Raw genomic sequence first — 18,378 nt, 5'->3', positions numbered from 1 at the left:
CTTACGTCGGAAATTTATGAAGCCCGTGGCGGATTCTCGTTTTGCCGTCTCCGGATCCGGCGACGGGCGCGGGAGAGCGGCGAGTCCTTCGCACGATAATTACACGTATTTCGTTGAGAAATTCCCCCGCGATCGAAAGCGCCGGTAAATGTAATTCGTAGCCCTGATTTAGCGCGAGAGACGGACACGAGAGGGAGGGGACGCGAAGCGGAATGTGCCTTCGTCTTATTCCCCTCGGGTTCTCCTCCCTCGCGCGTGTACGTACGTGCGGCCGCGTTTCGTCGAGAAATTCGCCCGCCGATCTCCCGAGCGAACGAGTGAGCGTGGCATATAATATAATTCGTACCTGCGCCACCCGGGGCGATTTGTTCCCGCTGGAAATTGCGGTCGCGTGTATATTTCACCGGGGATCGCCGAGTATCGATTAATCGCCGATTACGGTCGAACCCCATCGGATCTGTCATTTATCACCGTGCATCCGCTTCTCGCGCGCGGTCCCGCGCGCACCGCCGTGCCAGGGTACCAAGGACTCCATCAGGCTTTTTTCGAAGGACGCTCCCTCCGCCCGTCCTCATTCTCTCTTGCCTTTATCTTTTCTCCTTCTCCTTTCTCTCTCTCTCTCTCTCTCGCTCACTGTCTCTCTATCTCCCCGACTCTGTGTTCCTCTCCTCTCCCGCCGACCGCCCTCTTCGTCGTCGCGAAACCGCTCGTAGTTCCTCGGGCGGCAAAAAGTACTGCGCACAATGTTGCGCACAGAGAGCAGCAGCGCGCTTTACATGCCGATTTCGCGAGATTGCAGACAGCGCTAAATTAAGAGCCGCCAGAGCGAGTAATGACGAATTCTCGAGGCGAGGAGAGAGCGAGATTCCAGTCTCTTCTGCTGCTTTCATGGCGAATCGTCCCACGGGACTGCCGAGAGTCACGAAGAGCACGCCGGATTCAAAGACGGTAATCGGATCGAGTCTTCTCTCTCTTCCTCTCTCTTCTTTTCGTTTGGCGTGGCCCGAGACTTTACTTCGTAGAAAAACATCGGCTTCTTTGCACGCGCTTCATTGAGCCACGTGATCCAATCAGATTTTTATTTTCTTTTAATCATAACGTTAATTATCGTGCTAACGAGATATCCGTCTTCAAGGTAATTTATCTTAAAATCGAGGACGTTACGTTTCGATTCTCTTTGAAGTATCTGAGAAAAACGTGAGTTACGCCATCATTGCAGCGAATTATGCAATTGTAACTTTACTTTTCCGTGAATTACTGAATTGTCTTTTACGCGACATGAAATGACGTTGATCCGGTCGATGATGGTTGTACGATCCGATGCTCATCGCCTTTGAAGCCCGCCGAGTACTCGTCCTCGTCGTGCTCTCGTTGGACTCTCGAGAACTTTGACGACCGCACAAGAGCACACGTTTAGACGCACTTTGTCGCCGAAGCGTGTCGACGATGGACACGCGCACACGCGCGAGTATACTTATATCCTTGTTAGGCGAAATAGAGACTAGAATATCGATATGTGTGTGGCTTTTCGCTTTCTATGAAGTCGTCACGCTCTGTCTTCCGTCCTCCTCCCTCGTCTCTTTTTCTCTCTTGCTCTCTGTCACGCAAGAATTTTCACGCGTGTCGTCTTTCTGCCCCACATGCTTGCCTTCCGGGACACAGGAGGTATAGCACAGAAACCCCGATATTTGCCCCCATTAAATCCCTCGTCTCGCTAGTAATCAGCTGCTTATCCAACATTTTCGTTTTTCTTGCTTCACTTTGTTTCTTAGTTTTTTTTTTCTTTCCGTTTAATTTTCCTTCGTAGGCTCGACCGTTTGTCTCGAGCCTGCGATACACTTTTTTAATTTCTCTCACGTTCCACAAATCGATTCGTAGACTTTACCGTCATATTTAAGCAGAAGCGAATCGTGGTACCAGGTACGTGAAGGAAACATGAAGCGACTTGAACGCGCGGTGTCAGTACGCGGTTCATCGATTAGATTATACACGTGAATTACGCGCGCTCGCTCGCGTGGAAAGATAAAACGTGTACCGGCACCGTCTTGATCCCGTACCAGAATTCCCGTCAAAGTATCTTTCATCTTTATCCCAAGTTTTCTTTCGTATGTGTATAAATTATATTTATTGAAAAATAAGTTTACCCTGCGCTCAGGATGAATTCGACGCGACCACCCACATTTAGATTTAAATTTAATACCGACGCATTAACGCATGATACAACGTTTCTCTGGCCAAATTATCGCGCGAAAAGATTTTGTTTGTCAAACGATGTCTTAGCTTCCAATTCATCCTGGGACGATACTTTACGATATGTATATGCACTTGTATTCTATTTATATGATTATTAATTATAAATATGTATAAATTTTCATATATATACTATATATATTATACATATTTTTTTGCCTCGATGCGCGTAATCGCTAATGAACGTGCATTTTCTGACCTGTGGCGTTGTTGTTGTTGTTGTTTTTGCTTTTGCCTCACCCTGCACGGGGGCGAAATACACTCTACACCCGCCACCAACCACCAACCGCCACACCTGTGCCACTATCGTCTCGTGTTGTGGGGCCCTATCTACGAATGCGCGCACATCCCCCTTCGTACGAACGAACGAATACCGCAAATCCAAAAAAAACGCGCCTTTCTCGGGGCCCTCCACACCTCCACTTCCGGTTATGTTACGGATAAACCACCAACAACCGCTTCTCCACCCCTTTCGAGCGCCTCGCAGGTGGCCACTTGGTACAGGGTACGTCTTCACTATTACTAATAGCATGCGACCACGCCTTCCGTTCCTCGCCGATCGGACCGATGTTCCTCCCCTTTTGTATAATATATCTCGTTTTGCCGATTTGCTTGGTGAGGAGAGACAATCCAGCGATGACTGAAAAGGGAATGACGAACAAAAATTATCATTCGTTTCTCGGTTGTAACGGAGTTGGAAATTTAATGCAGGATTCGGGATTTGTAGAGTTTCTGCAGATTATTGATTTTTAGAAACATTCGTGTTGTAACATGCATTATATTAAATAATTTATATATATATATGTACACGTGACGTTGGTTTATTAACTTTTGGTCCACTGAGTTTGCAGAGAAAGTTGCAGCGCTGTCACGTTGCGCATTTGTTATACAACCTGGTTATGGTGGTAGTAGAGTTACGTAAAGCGATTATTTTTATGCATTTTACTAACGAGCCAGCGGTTACGTAGCAACATTAATAAGCAATTTTGTTGTCCATTTTCTTTTACAGCTCGTCGTTTAATGCGCGTGGAATATTTATAACTTAAATAACAAAACAAGCAGCCGATCGATTCGAAGCCTGACGGATCGAGAGAGGTGATGTTGAATCTCATTCTCCCGTGTCATTCCTTTTACGTCTGTGTGGGGTCTCTCGATGCGGTCACTGCGATTTCACTGTTATACAGAATGGGGAGACTAGCGGCATAATTTTAGATTCCTCGTGCGATACAACTCGGCGAGATATTGACTAGCATGCTTCCGTACAATGTACATAGTTCGCCGAGGTACTTTTAGCAACGTAACCATCCTTAACCAGTGGTTCCTGCACGATGATAGTTAGTACGATTGTCGCTTTGATGTATTAGACGCGAGGTGGAGGACGCGAGGAAACGAGACCTCGGATTCGCGATAGATGGTAAATTTGATAAATATGATAATAATAATGATAAAAATAATGATGATTCCTGACCGGTCTCTCACTTGTTTTTATCAAATCTTCGAATGCATCACATCCCGAATTGCGAGGCTCATTTCCGTTTCGCGTCCGAGAGGAAAACTCGGCGAGAACAATCGTGACGAACGAATGCATGCACGATTCGTGGCGCAATTTTGCGAAAAAATAATATCTTTGCGTGGTCCAGAGGGATGCTCGCGAAACCCGCACTTTCCGCGTTCAAATGAAACGTCAGAAATTGCGGGGTGGACGCTCGCGATCACTCTGGCCGCTCGATTCGTAAATGACGTCCGTAAACTGGTGGTTCATTCAAGTGCGACACTTCGGCAAGACCGCAAGTTTTTCCCGGCAAAGGTACGTTACTCTCTTAGATTTACCGTTGTAATAAGCGCGGGAGGGTACATTTTAGCGCGCCCAGCGCGAGCCGTAATGCGCTTTTTGGCACGCGCGCGTGCGGCGTTGCGCCGCGTTTTGCATCATAATGCGCATTGATGTAACACGAAAGCACGATAGGACATCCGCGATTCTCGCCAGGCGAGTGTCCTCGATCGAGGTCGTGCGCACGCCATGCTGTCGACCTCCTCCGGCGAGACCGTCTCGAGCCAAGCGTCGCCGTGCCCCGCGCGGCTTGCTAATGTTGCCGCTGCGTCTCCCTGACGTTGCTGCACGCGGTGACTTTCGTTTTCGCCGGGAGGTTCACGAAACCGTTGAACCCACATCGATTCTCGCGTTGCGTTCCCGCAGCCGAGATCCAGCAGCATCGATCAGTCATCTTACCGCATGCAGAAACGACTTTGGCGAACAACTCCGATGAAATCAGCGAATCGAAATCTATTTGTGCAATTTCTAATCTTGAGTAGTTTCTTTCTCCTTTTTGTTTTTTTTTAAGAAACGAAAAATGTCCCTAGAAGAGGATTCTTGTCTGTTCCTCTTGGCAAGATTGATGTGTGCAGCGTTGAAAAAGTTACCTGGAACTCATTTCTCGAAATTTTCGAAGGCGCTAAATTGCCTTCGTTGATTCGGTTGGCAAGAGTATCTATCGATCGGTCGAGGCGGCGCGCTCCTAGCGTGTTTCTTAGGTCGTGAACGAGAGAAGGAGAGAGCCGGCCAAGAAATTCGTTACTCTTTTTGTTGCCTACCTTCCCAGACGCTCTAAATACACCGTGTACCGCTAACGACGTCGGCTCGTTACTCCTTTCGTGTATATCGCTTTCGATCACCTTGGCCTAAGGGGGCCCATTCTCGCGTTAAAATTGCTCCACCCTTCCTTCTCCCTACGGTTTACTCGCGTAGCTACTCTCGCCTTCGTTGATCGAGAGCGGGATAAAACCGAAAGGGCTCTTTGCGCGGTTTGCCGAAAGTCGTCTAAAGGAACGAGACGGAAACGGAGAAATGCGAGTTTCAGTTGTCAGCGAAATCTTCCATCTTTCCTTTCTGAATCTCTTATTCAGTCAGTTTTGCGTATTCGCAAACGATCTCTGTCTCTCGCACCTTCGTCAATGAAATCTTACTATTTCGATGCGATGATGGTTAGCTTCTGGAAGCCAAGATCACGACGTAATCGCCGCAAATGTACATGATTCACGGATATCACTGTACCGGAACAGACCGAATATTACCAGCGCGGTGATGGTATATCGTTGCATATCCGGCAGGAGAACGGATAAATTCAGCCCGGCCGGTACCGCGGCTGGATCGAGAAGGCAGGACTTTGTAGGCGTAGATGATCATCGTGATCCACGATTGTGTGAACTAGGATCATCCTTTACTTCTGATAGGATCGCGCTCCTTTTCTCTTTCCCTTTCTGTAGCCCCCTTACGGTGGCTCCGGGCTATCTGCGCGTCGTCACTTTGTAACGCATATTTTTCTCGCGCCTACATTCTGCAATAGGTTTCTCTTTATGTCTGCCGGGAGGAAATTCATATTGAGAAACGTTCCTAAATTGTGACGCGACCGAGATAAAAATTTATTCTAGAAGGAAATTCTCAACAAGTGGAATTTGCTTTCGAATCGCAAGCATCAAGAGGTACGTGCACGTGTATTTTTCATAATAAATGAAAATGAGTCACACGGAGCGGAGGTATAGGTGGACATGCGCGGTGTGACAACAGCACCATTAGATTGACCTCGGGCGATGGATATAGTTGCCCTCGTGCGTGGTCTTATCGAGCGGTTCCACGAGCAAGTTCAGATCGCGGTGAGTAGGTGAAATAAAAAGACACGACGCGGAAACGAACGATTCCCGCGTCCGGAAGACGTCGACGCATCTACATAGAACCTGGAGAACGAATGATTCCGCCGTCAAGATCGACAAATCCTGCACCACCGACACGGAACAAATGCGCGCAAGTCGTCGAGCGGGTAACCACGTCGATCTATTTATATCGATCGTGTGCCGCGAACTGGTCCGAGAATAGATCGGATGGAGATCGATGCGACGGGAGGACGGCCTCGCCGGAACCGGATGAGCGCGCGGCGCGGTGGTTTTCGCGAGAATGACCGAATGGAGATCGATGGTCGCGTTCTTGCATAATGCGAGACGTGACCGCGGAGTCGCCAGACTCGCCAGTCGATTCGACTGGCAACTGGCGAGTATCCGCGGAAATGACCAAATGGAGATGGATGATTCGTCATTTGCGTGTCTGCACGAGACAACGCGTGCAAAGTTTGGTTGCTCGCTAAAATCACGCGCTCGTTGCTCAATAGAGATTGATGGCCGATGCGCTTTTACGTGCGTTTTTCAAAACGACTCGAGAAGGGAGAGAACAAATCAAATACGATTACGAGACTGTAAAAATTGCGAAACGAATAAGAGACGAATAGGAGAGAAAGAGAATTAAGAGAGGTCGCGGCGAGTCCGAGCCAATTAGGTTGGGATCGAGATCGAGCGATCGCAAGAGTCTCGGCGAACGCGCGGAGCCTCCCTCGCGAAGAAACCGGATACGCACGCGAGAGGGCGAGAGGATACGTAGGACTTCCTTGAAAATTGCTGGCCGCGCTTCACCCTTCGGCCACTGTCGTTGGATACTCGGCTCGGTGTGGAAGCGTTGTCGCTTATTTCGCAAAATTGCTGGCATTCCTGGCGGGCAAACTCTTTCGAGAACGTTGCACACGCAACGCGATTCGCGCGTCGGATCGGACGAAGCTGGATCGCGCCAGCGGCAGATCGTCCTTGTCCCTTTAACATTTTTGCCACTCATTCAATTTAGCGACGAGTATTTATCCTTCCCGCTAAAAGCGCCCATAGCGACTTGCTTAAACAGCAGAGAAATAGCTCGAGTTTATTAAATGTTTATTAAACATACATTTCTCGCGCGCGGGCGTTTGCTTGACGACAATCTTGCCACAAGATTGCGATGTAATTTTAGAACTCTTGTACAATCTCGTCGGTACACGACATTTCCAGAAAAACCGGCCAGAAGAGGTCTGATACACATTCGGAAACTGCCTCTCTGTTTTTCCTCCCTGAATTCGCTTTCTTCTTCCAGGGAGGACGACGGAGCAAGATTCTAAAAGACAGGAAAAGATTCGTTCTGCATGTAACGTCGCTCCTTTCAGTCTCGACGGGATCTAACCGTGCGGCAGTAGCCGGTAACTGCAGCAGCCTTTTACCCGGGGCTCCTCGAGTGCAATCTCGTATTCATGAATTCCTTGTACGTAGCCTCCCCTACGTTCCTTCTTCACCTACGTCTCCACCTCCGCCTCTGTCCCCGTGCCCCCGCGGGTCCCCGGGTCCTCGTTGTGCGTACCGTGTGTGCGGAGAATATCCCACACGCGTGCATCGCGTCGGCGACGAGGAGCGAAAGAAATCGCGCGCAACGTCAATCGGGATACCCGCGCGATCATCGAAAATGCAAAGTGCGCCGCTTTTATACGGCCTGGCCCGGCGGAATCGTTATTCGCGTTGCTCGCAGACGAGAGCATCGCCGAACGGATATATCGGTCTTTTGATCACTGGCACACTGGAAAACTAACGATGCCCCGGAATTTTAGTTGGACGGAAAACTTGCCTACACGCTGGTTAAATAAAAAGATTTTTTCTCTAATTATTGGCGCCTGCATAATTATCGAACGGTAGTAAATAAATAATGAAGGTTTTTGAAGTTTTATTAAAACAAGGAGCTAATGAGGATACACAAGGACTTAAGAATGCACATGTTTTGAATTATTGGATCATTCGTTACGTTGATTATATCAATTAATCCGCGACATTATTTATATTCCGCCGTACTTTTCGCATTATTCCATAATTGATTTACTTCTCATGTTATCTGAAGCGACGACGAGGCAACGCGCACCGATATTCCTGCGAGGTGAAATATCGATTTTCGTCTATTTTTATATCGTGCGAGATTAAATTGACTGCACACACCACGCGTGCAGAGTAGCAAAGCATCGCGCACCCGTGAAAGGACAATTATCATGGCACTGGAAGAATTCCTTCAGCCCTTTGTGCTGGATACACCGACATTTTCTGGAAAACGCATTCAATATTGAAGTCAAGTCGAAAGAAAATGCCCGCAACCACTCGGAGAACTCGGCGTACGTTCATACAAGTACGTCGATCGCGCCTCGAAGAGTCCGCTGCAAGATTGATCCACTGCGTTCCGCGTCGAGGCCTCTATCGAGACAAATGCTCCGTCGCTATAAATAGTCTATACAAATGCGATTCTCCGGATGCCGCAGCGACATCGAGTCGTACCACAGAAATCAATCTCCCCGCGATAGACCTCGATCGGCACTCTCTCCATGCCGTTGCAAGCCATGTGACGAGTCGGTCGTTCGTCATAGAGTTGCCACAATTAATTATGCCAAACGGCAATCGATACGTATCTTTTCCCCGCGCCGTTATCGCGCGTATCGCTCTCGTGGAAAAAAAGAGATCGGTGGAATTCCAAGACGGACGCGTCGTCGCGTTAACAAATCGCTCTTACGATAGAACGCGCGGTCTCCTCCTCCCTGCCTTCCCGTCCGCTGCATCTTCATTCTTGAAGAACAGCAACGGTGTGTTATCGCGTTCCCCGATGACTTTTGCCACGGGTTTCTCGCGCACTTTGCGCTTTAAGGGGGGAGCCTACTTTAGAACGTTGAAAATAAGGTATAATTTTACGAATTTTTTTTGGAGAAACTATACAGCGGATCATTATAAAACTTTGATGCATTTATTAGTACATGTTTAAAGATAAAAAAAATTATTTTTTTATTTGAATATATCGCCTGTAGAGGTCGTCCTGGAGGCATTGTAAATTGGTGAGCATTCTCCTGCCTCCAAATTTCATCCAAACTGAAAAATTGAAATATTTTCTCGTTATTTATGAATTCCCATCGTCGATGAACCTTTAATATTCATAAAAACATTAAGTTAAACAATTCTTTTTGCATGAAAAAGTTCAAAAACTTTGCCTAAAAATCGTACTTTTGTGTTCTAAGCTCCACCATTTTGGCACTTTTCAACTTTTTTCTTCTCTCTTTGGTTCATCGACGATGGGAATTCATAAATAACGAGAAGATATTTCAATTTTTCAGTTTGGACGAAATTCGGAGGCAGGAGAATGCTCACCAATTTGCAATGCCGGCGACGCGGCCGCACTAAGATTTCTCCAGGACGACCTCTACAAGCGATATATTCAAATCAAAAAATAATTTTTGTTATCTTTAAACATGTACTAATAAATGCATCAAAGTTTTATAATGATCCGCTGTATAGTTTCTCCAAAAACAATTCGTAAAATATACCTTATTTTCAGCGTTCTAAAGCAGGCTCCCCCCTTAACGTACACACTACGGTTCGTCGACCGACAGAAGCTTCGGGACCCGCTGACACGCTGCTGCTTTATACGCCACTCCGTTATATTTCATCGGTGAGTTAGTTCGCTCTCTCTCGACAGGCTGGAAAAATAATTTCGCGCAACAAGATCGTCGTGGAACAACGTGGCTGCAGCCGCGTCGGTGTTCCACGCCGAGTAACGAACTTTCCGCCGTTAATTGGCAAAAATTCGCTGGCAAACGTTTCGCGCCGGCTGCCAATATCCGCCAATTTGCGAGTCGCTCGACTGACTTTCCGTATCTGGGACCAGGAGAGGAGAGGCTCCTCTCGCGCGCAGCTTGTCGGTATAATTTCCAGTTCGATTAGCCGACACCTCTCTCTGCGGCGGGTACACGCGTGCCCGCGGGGGTGCCTGCTCGCCGTGTTTCCAAGTTACACGAATTGCCGGTAACGACATAGTTAACGGTTGATTAAAATCGAGATCCATCCATTTCCGCGGAGGCGGCAACGACGGCGGGAATTTCGGTCCCTTTACCGGGGCGGACGCGGCGCCGCCCTTGCCTGGTGCACGGAAACGCAACCGTGGCACGAAACGAGTCCGATAATCGCTCTATAATTCAACCTGAATCGCGCTGAACGAACCAGGTAGCTACACGGTGGCACAAAAAGGCTATCGCACGTGCCAATTTGTCGGCGGCGAGTGATCTTTATTTCTTGCCGTTCCTGTTCCGCTGCGAAACGCGCAAACGTGCCTGTGTAAAGATTAAACGCTGCTGCTTTTTTTCCTTGGCCCTTTCCTTTCGTCTCGTCTTCATCGCAGCTCGCTAAATATCCGCGACATTCGAGTGTATAATATAATAACAGCGGTCTCATTATTTCGATGCAAATAAAGAGGAGGATCGGCCATTAATTCGACGAAAGAAAATGCGCGACTCTGCTCCACATGTTTTATTCATGCACACCGGCTGAGAATAATCCCGCGACGATTTATCGCTATTGCGCAACGCGATAGAGTTATAACTTGCAGAAAGTGTAATTTGCTTAATAAAACACGCTTCGTAGCTAGAGCTAGTGATCGAAATATCGTCGCCGCCGCCACGTGGAGCCCGTCGACCTCCGGAATTGATTGCCAATTACCGGTGGAACGACGCTGACTCGATTCTGCGATCTAGAAAATTGAGTTACTTGACGAAACTCGATTCGACGGCGAATATGGCGGCGGTCTCCAGACGAAAATGCGATGTCACGTTAATCAAGCCGTAAATTTACTTTTGCCATTTTCCTCAGTTTCTTTTTTTCTTCTTAATCGTGATATGCGAGCGATCATTTTGCCGCGGATTGAAGAATCGTTTTCGGGACGCTCGAAATTGCTGTCGTAACTCCGCGCTAACGAATGCTAATTATCGAGCGTGATGAATTAATGAATACAATATCCATAAAGCATCGTCGAGCCGCGCCAGAGGATTCTCCAGAATGCTTATTCGGGGCAGTGAAAGTGTGCGACACATTAACTCTATCTCAGAGTGCCAGTTTGCTTGCTTGACTTCATTAGTGACTCGTACTGTATTATAGTAGTTCGATATTACAATTTATTATCATCTCTCGCATTAAGTAGCGACTCGTTCACTTAATTTCAGTATTTTCGAGATTATCTTAATGATAATCACAGAGACCAATTTTTCTGTAAGCGAGTTGAGCGGCGAATTGAGCATTGAATGATGAAAATTCACGTTGATTAGCGAGACGCCCGTAGTTGGTTTACTTGAGAACTTCGCGTCAGACTTCACTTTCTACCCGGCGCGAGTAATTAAGAGGCGATTTTTAACGTGGTCAAGAAACTGAAGCATCCTTTTTGCATCGCGATTCAGAGACAGGACGCGATAATCGCCGTTAAGCGTCAATAATAGCGACCGATGACGGAACCGGAACCAGTTCTAATAACCAGTTTCACAACAACAAGAAAGGGTGATGGACTTGAGAATCAATAAAGGATTTAAAGCAGCTTCTCATTGGCTTCCCTTAGCGGCGATCTTCCCGGAAGAATCGGTCTTCGTCGTTCCGTCTCTTTTTCCGCTCGCTCTTCCGATTGAACGGTCCGGTCCGTGATCTCGTTCCTCGATCTTCTTGCCTGCGTCCCATATACGATATATACGTATCTTCCGCCAATAAATCGGATATATTGAAGCTCTATACATAATCGCACCTTCCGGATCTTGTCGATTTCTCGAATAAAAGGATCAAATTACGGAACAGTTGTCTCGCTTGTAAATCGTGGCGTACGAAATTGTAAATGTCCGAAAGGTTGAATTGTTGCTCCCCGAACAGATATAGAATGCCCCGTGAAACGCTTTGCATAATGGATCGTAAAGGTGTGTATGTTAATGCGTTTTCGAGGTAGAACGCAAAAACGATCGATATATTGCCAAGGTATTCAATTAAGAACCGGCTAACGCCACGTCGGTAGTCGTTAAGAAATCGCTCGTCATATTTTCCGAGGGGTAAATCGTTTATCTTATCGATATTAGTCATTAACCTTTGTTCAATGATCAAGCCCGCGTGCCTTGTGTGTTCAATATCGCGGGATCTCGATGCGGCTGGCGATAATGGTGAGTCAGCTTGATGGACGCAGATGGAAGAGAGAAGATGCTTGAATAAACTTCCAGATAAATATTTGTGCTTCACAGAGTGCCTTTGCATTGTCGTATCGCTAACGTCGTTTTGAAATTAAACTACGGCGTTATCACGCACATCGCTGAGGCTCATCGCGATCTACAACGATCGCTGATCTAACGACAGTTGATAGGAACTGATCAGAGACTTCTCCCTCCCTAATCAAAACGTTTCGACGATCGCATTTAATCGCCACGTGATATCGCAGAAAGTACGTCAAGGATTCCGAATGTTCAAGTACCATGATAATGTTGCATAATACTGTATTACTGTTTTCTAACGAATCGATTAATCTGATGACGGACGACTACGATTGACGGTGTTAGGACTGTCGGCGATTCAGAGATCTCCATCGGATCGTGCCGATCTTATTCACGGTCTCTCGGCCATGCGTGATCGCGGAAACTCCCGAGAACTCGCGGGAACTCGTGGGGATTGCGACGCAGCTCGCTGGACATTTGTGCAATCTGTGCTCGAATCCTTTTCGCGGCGCGCTGCCATGCGGACGTAAGTCAGCCTCCGTCGAAAGAACCAAAGCCGTTAAACTCGCGACGACTGCTTTTTTCGATGCGTCCTGATGCAATTTGTTTTCGTATTCCGCTTCTCTCCTCCTCTCCCCGTCGCGATCTCTCCGGCACGTAGATCGAAATTTTATGGGCCGTATTTCCTCTTTAACGCCGATGCAGTGTCCGGCACTCCGGCCGATCCACTCGCCTTTGCGCTCACCCTCCACCCCCTTCTGTTCGCTCCCTCTGTGCCTTACCTTTCACCTTCGCTTCTCCCCTTTGCCTGTCGGTTTTTTTGCGCGCGATCGTAAGTTGTAGCAACGTCGCGTCGCCATGCCGTAAAGACCAGAGATTAGCGGGTGTGTCATCTGTCTTTCTCTCTCTCTCTATCTATCTCTCCATCTCGGGGAAAGTGGGCTAAACTCCTGTGGACGGATCAAACCTCCCAGTTGTTTATCGCTAGGCGTACTTTCGCGAGACGAGGAGGAAAGGAGCAGAACTAGGATTTAGACCAGAGAACGCCATTCGCACGGAATACGTTAATCTTTTCCAGTAACGCATTGCGGTACTTTCCACTGAAAGAGACGGGTACCGGACTCGACTCACCTGTCCGGTTTTACCCTACTTCTCGGCGATTCCTGCGATCGGAGTTCCTCGTTCGCGCCTGATGTCGCTCGACAGTCAGAAGCGGATTCTCGGTGCCGTCGCGAGGCGGGAAAATCTACGGGGAAAGTTAACGCGACGCCGATGATTGGCGACGGTCTCTCCGAGGTGAGCGAAGTGCGGACGCCACTTGTCTGAAGAAGATGGAAACTCGTTTCGTGCTTCGTTGCGAAGGCTAAAACCGTAACGTTCCTACCCGCTTTGCACGTCGCCGCGCCGCTCGTGTGCTGGCCAGGCCGAGCTTAAACATCGGCGAGGCTGGCCCCCCTCGCCAGACCGCAATTACATCCCATAAAGCACGATTGAGACACGGTTCGGCCATTATTCTCCCATACAGGGCCGTACAAAAGGGTCCCGCCGTTTAACGCGACGACTCTCTCCTCGCGTACGTACTTGGCTCGCGTAAGTCCCGGCACGTGTCGGAAGAAAAGCGGAAAAAACGCTTTTGGACTCTCGGATGCAATTTTCTTCCGATCTTGTGAGGGTATTGGGATTTCAATGAGGACCGTAAGGGCCGTCTCGAGGATCGATCGCTACGTGAAACGGTTGTTCTCTCAAAGATGAGATCTCAAGATGAAAGGTCATCTTCATCGGAGATGAAAACTGCACGGGAAAAAGTTGATGACTGGCCGGGGGAATATGTCTTCGAAAGAAATCCTTTGGAGAGATCACTCGAAATTTATTGGAAAGTCCTCGAGACTACATCTTGCGAAGGTACTGGCCCTTTATGCCTCGCGAGTATCTTCGAAAATGGTTACGAGCCAGGCAGGATGATAATGGTAATCAATTCTACTCAATTCTACTTTAATCGTCGATCTTTTTCCACACGATCCCTCTATGACCTTGCCTCTCACCCGTTCCTCTGGTAATCGAAGAAACTCGAAGCACGTTTCGCTATGGTGCGATTATGCCGCCTCTTGGGACTTTATGAAGCAATTACCGTGGCACTAATTAGAGTAGGAGCGCCGGTTTGGCAGGACTTGCTTCATTTTTGTTCAGGATGTCGGTGATGGGAGTGACGGAGGCGAGCGTCTCGCGATCGCCGTCTCGACGAACAATCCCTTTTGAATCCCAAGGTCTGAAAGCCAAATTAAACAATCTCCGATCTAAGTTTTTGCGTTTATATCTTTTTTCTGTGATGGATTCGTTTCATAATTATAATTGAAAAAAAGATACAACTTTGAAAAAAGCAAGTAGATGGGAGTTCATTAAAGTAGATGAACTTTACTAAAGTCCGACGCGAGGCCACCTCTTCGTTCCCATCTCTCTATTCACGTGCGATGCAACTGTCAATTCTGATGACAGAGGACCACAGACGAGCGTGTCACGGACGAATCATTGAGCCGGCTTAAGGGGGGAGCCTGCTTTAGAACGCTGAAAATAAGGTATATTTTACGAATTGTTTTTGGAGAAACTATACAGCGGATCATTATAAAACTTTGATGCATTTATTAGTACATGTTTAAAGATAAACAAAATTATTTTTTGATTTGAATATATCGCTTGTAGAGGTCGTCCTGGAGAAATCTTAGTGCGGCCGCGTCGCCGGCATTGCAAATTGGTGAGCATTCTCCTGCCTCCGAATTTCGTCTAAACTGAAAAATTGAAATATCTTCTCGTTATTTATGAATTCCCATCGTCGATGAACCAAAGAGAGAAGAAAAAAGTTGAAAAGTGCCAAAATGGTGGAGCTTGGAACACAAAAGTACGATTTTTAGGCAAAGTTTTTGAACTTTTTCATGCAAAAATAATTGTTTAACTTAATGTTTTTATGAATATTAAAGGTTCATCGACGATGGGAATTCATAAATAACGAGAAAATATTTCAATTTTTCAGTTTGGATGAAATTTGGAGGCAGGAGAATGCTCACCAATTTACAATGCCTCCAGGACGACCTCTACAGGCGATATATTCAAATAAAAAAATAATTTTTTTTATCTTTAAACATGTACTAATAAATGCATCAAAGTTTTATAATGATCCGCTGTATAGTTTCTCCAAAAAAATTCGTAAAATTATACCTTATTTTCAACGTTCTAAAGCAGGCTCCCCCCTTAACGCGTTTCGAGCGGTGGCATTAAGGGGGGAGCCTGCTTTAAAACGCTGAAAATAAGGTATATTTTACGAATTGTTTTTGGAGAAACTATACAGCGGATCATTATAAAACTTTGATGCATTTATTAGTACATGTTTGAAGATAAAAAAAATTATTTTTTGATTTGAATATATCGCTTGTAGAGGTCGTCCTGGAGAAATCTTAGTGCAGCCGCGTCGCCGGCATTGCAAATTGGTGAGCGTTCTCCTGCCTCCGAATTTCGTCTAAACTGAAAAATTGAAATATCTTCTCGTTATTTATGAATTCCCATCGTCGATGAACCAAAGAGAGAAGAAAAAAGTTGAAAAGTGTCAAAATGGTGGAGCTTGGAACACAAAAGTACGATTTTTAGGCAAAGTTTTTGAACTTTTTCATGCAAAAATAATTGTTTAACTTAATGTTTTTATGAATATTAAAGGTTCATCGACGATGGGAATTCATAAATAACGAGAAAATATTTCAATTTTTCAGTTTGGATGAAATTTGGAGGCAGGAGAATGCTCACCAATTTACAATGCCTCCAGGACGACCTCTACAGGCGATATATTCAATTAAAAAAATAATTTTTTTTATCTTTAAACATGTACTAATAAATGCATCAAAGTTTTATAATGATCCGCTGTATAGTTTCTCCAAAAAAATTCGTAAAATTATACCTTATTTTCAACGTTCTAAAGCAGGCTCCCCCCTTAACGAACGATGAGCGAAACGAAGACATTATATCACTTTAAACACGAACCTTGGGGAAAGCGTTCCGGGAATGCGACCAGACGAAACCTTTAAAAATGACAGGATACGCTTCTCTAATCCGTTGTAGAATGCGCTCTACATTGCTCCAGTCGTTCCGAACGTTAGTTGAGACTCTCGAGCATCTGAAATCTCCAATACAATTTCGAAATAAAATATAACAATATATTTCTGGAAACAATTCACCGCGATCGCGATCCCTTACAACGTAAGGGAAACGTTCGGCGCATCTGTCGCTAAACGTTCATATCCGTTTTCAACGTCGTCAGCTGTTCTTTTTTCGAGCTTTCGTACGAAGCCCTTAATTTGGCACGTGTTGCACTCTTGGCTATTGTTGGCATGATGATCGGGTTGGTGCGCCCGTCTTCCTTCGCTTCGTCGCCGATCTTTCGCACGGCGAACAAGCGGAGTACACGGTGATAATGCGTGGTTCTCGGGTGTGTGCGGCACGCGTGTTCTTCTCGACGGTTTTCGCCTATCTCGAGTTGTTACCCGCTGAATATTATAATACCGCACGAAAGAGCGGTCTCTCCGCCGGCGCCGAGGATCTTCGTGAATGTTGTTAATGCGATCGGGAATTGATTTTCCTCGGTCCTCGTTTGGTATTCATAGGCAAAGAGTAGTTCGTCGCATTATTCGTGTCGCCTATGAATACAAAAGACGTTAGTTCAAGAGAATTTTATTAAAGCGATTCACTCTGGAGAATTCTACGAGAGATTCCTACGGGAATCCCAGTCGTGCGTGCGGTTTGAAAAGATAACTATTTCGAATAAACTGTTCCTCTCAATAAAGAACGTGGAACAATAATTGGAGGATTAAGCAGGACGATGCGTTGGGTGAAATCATAATTCTCTCGTGAGATTCAAAGATTCATTACAAATTCAAGCGAATTAATTACGTCCCGCATTTGTCACTTCGCATCGAGTTACATCCAACGGGGATCAATGACGTTTATTATCAATAACGATGTTAATTATGTTAATGTTTTGCGATGTGTCCACATTGAGTGCGCCCCGTGCATAATGTAATATAAATATTGTGACTGCACAAATCGAGCACTGCGATAATCAAATTGCATGACAATTGTAGGTAAAAGAATGATTTTGCCCTTGTGGTCCAGTCGCGGATCCCACGCTTGAATCTCTCCCGATGAACGATGTCCGATATAGTGTCCAGTTATTATTGCCACTTGCATGCACCGATAGGAAAAGTGGGGGTGGCGGGTAGCTTTAATCCTGTTCGCACGCGAATCACCTTTGCCTTAATACTAAAACTTCATGACTTGCAGGAGCTGAAGGAGAGCTTCAATTACGGCCTCTTCTGCCCGCCGGTGAATGGAAAAGCCGGGAAATTCCTGGACGAGGAACGCCGCCTCGGCGATTATCCCTTCAATGGACCCGTCGGATACCTGGAGGTAAGAGGGACGCGCCCTTTTTCCTTTTTCCTTTTTCTTTTCCCAGGTCGTTTTAGCAGGCTGCGAACTTTCGCACAGTCGTACAATCGAACGTGCTAATTCCGTTCATTATTGTTAGCCGCGAGGGAAGACAATACGAGGATGTTTATTTCAGTCGGACAGTTTACAAACGGCTTTAGCGTGTGTCGAAGGCTTCCCGTTTTAGTAACGGGAAGAGTCGAGTAGACCGTCGACAGGTCCACCTTGCGCCTGATAGGATCTAGTTACGTCATATGTCTCTGAATAGCGAGTAGGTGGGAATATTTCTTTGGCCGTTGCAAAGTATACGATCAATTAACCGTGTCGGAATTGAGAAGATTTTACGCGAAGAATACCGTGAGAAAATAATAAAAAGAAAACGATGCATTTCGATAAATGAAATCTCTTCGAACGATTCTAAGATGTTGCAACTTTCTGTTTGTTTGTTACGTCTCCAATATAATCTTCATATTAAGCATTCCATTTTCCAAGTCGCAAACCCTCGAAGAGGCGAACGATATCGTTTCCGTAACGTAACGAGAAGGAGAGGTCGCGGGGCAACGCGTTACGTAATTAATCATCGCGATGATCTCCGCTATCCTCGCCACACATAAATCACTCGCGGTGGTCACGATGCGACGAATTCGCTCGGGCGCGCGCGCGCGTACAACCCGCGATGACTGTTGAAATGGGATTCGCGAAAAACAAATAATCCGGTCCCGGATTAACGAGACCTGGATCCTGTCCCGCGGTTTTCTTGCGTAACCGGTGCCAGTTCTCATCATCGTCCTCT

The 18,378-nt window shown here is 46.5% G+C and overlaps 1 protein-coding gene across 10 annotated transcripts in view; it reads left to right on the top strand.

The window, feature by feature from the left end:
* The window catches only part of LOC105285057 (SH3 and multiple ankyrin repeat domains protein 3), a 121,846-nt gene that overhangs the window by 85,638 nt on the left and 17,830 nt on the right, over positions 1 to 18,378 (top strand). For 6 of the 10 annotated variants that reach the window (XM_011349000.2, XM_011348999.2, XM_011348997.2 and 3 more), the window contains 2 exons: positions 2,736 to 2,755; positions 17,442 to 17,567. In XM_011349000.2, coding sequence (XP_011347302.1) covers positions 2,736 to 2,755; positions 17,442 to 17,567 — 146 coding nt within the window. The remainder of the gene's footprint in view (positions 1 to 2,735; positions 2,756 to 17,441; positions 17,568 to 18,378) is intronic. The other 4 variants (XM_011348993.2, XM_026974295.1, XM_011349001.2 and 1 more) reach the window with 2 other exon arrangements.

The sequence above is a fragment of the Ooceraea biroi genome, chromosome 12, assembly GCF_003672135.1.
Source record: "Ooceraea biroi isolate clonal line C1 chromosome 12, Obir_v5.4, whole genome shotgun sequence".
NCBI classification, from domain to species: Eukaryota; Metazoa; Arthropoda; class Insecta; order Hymenoptera; family Formicidae; genus Ooceraea; species Ooceraea biroi.
The sequence above is the reverse complement of the archived record's forward strand: the minus strand, read 5'-3'. Positions and strand labels throughout refer to the sequence as shown.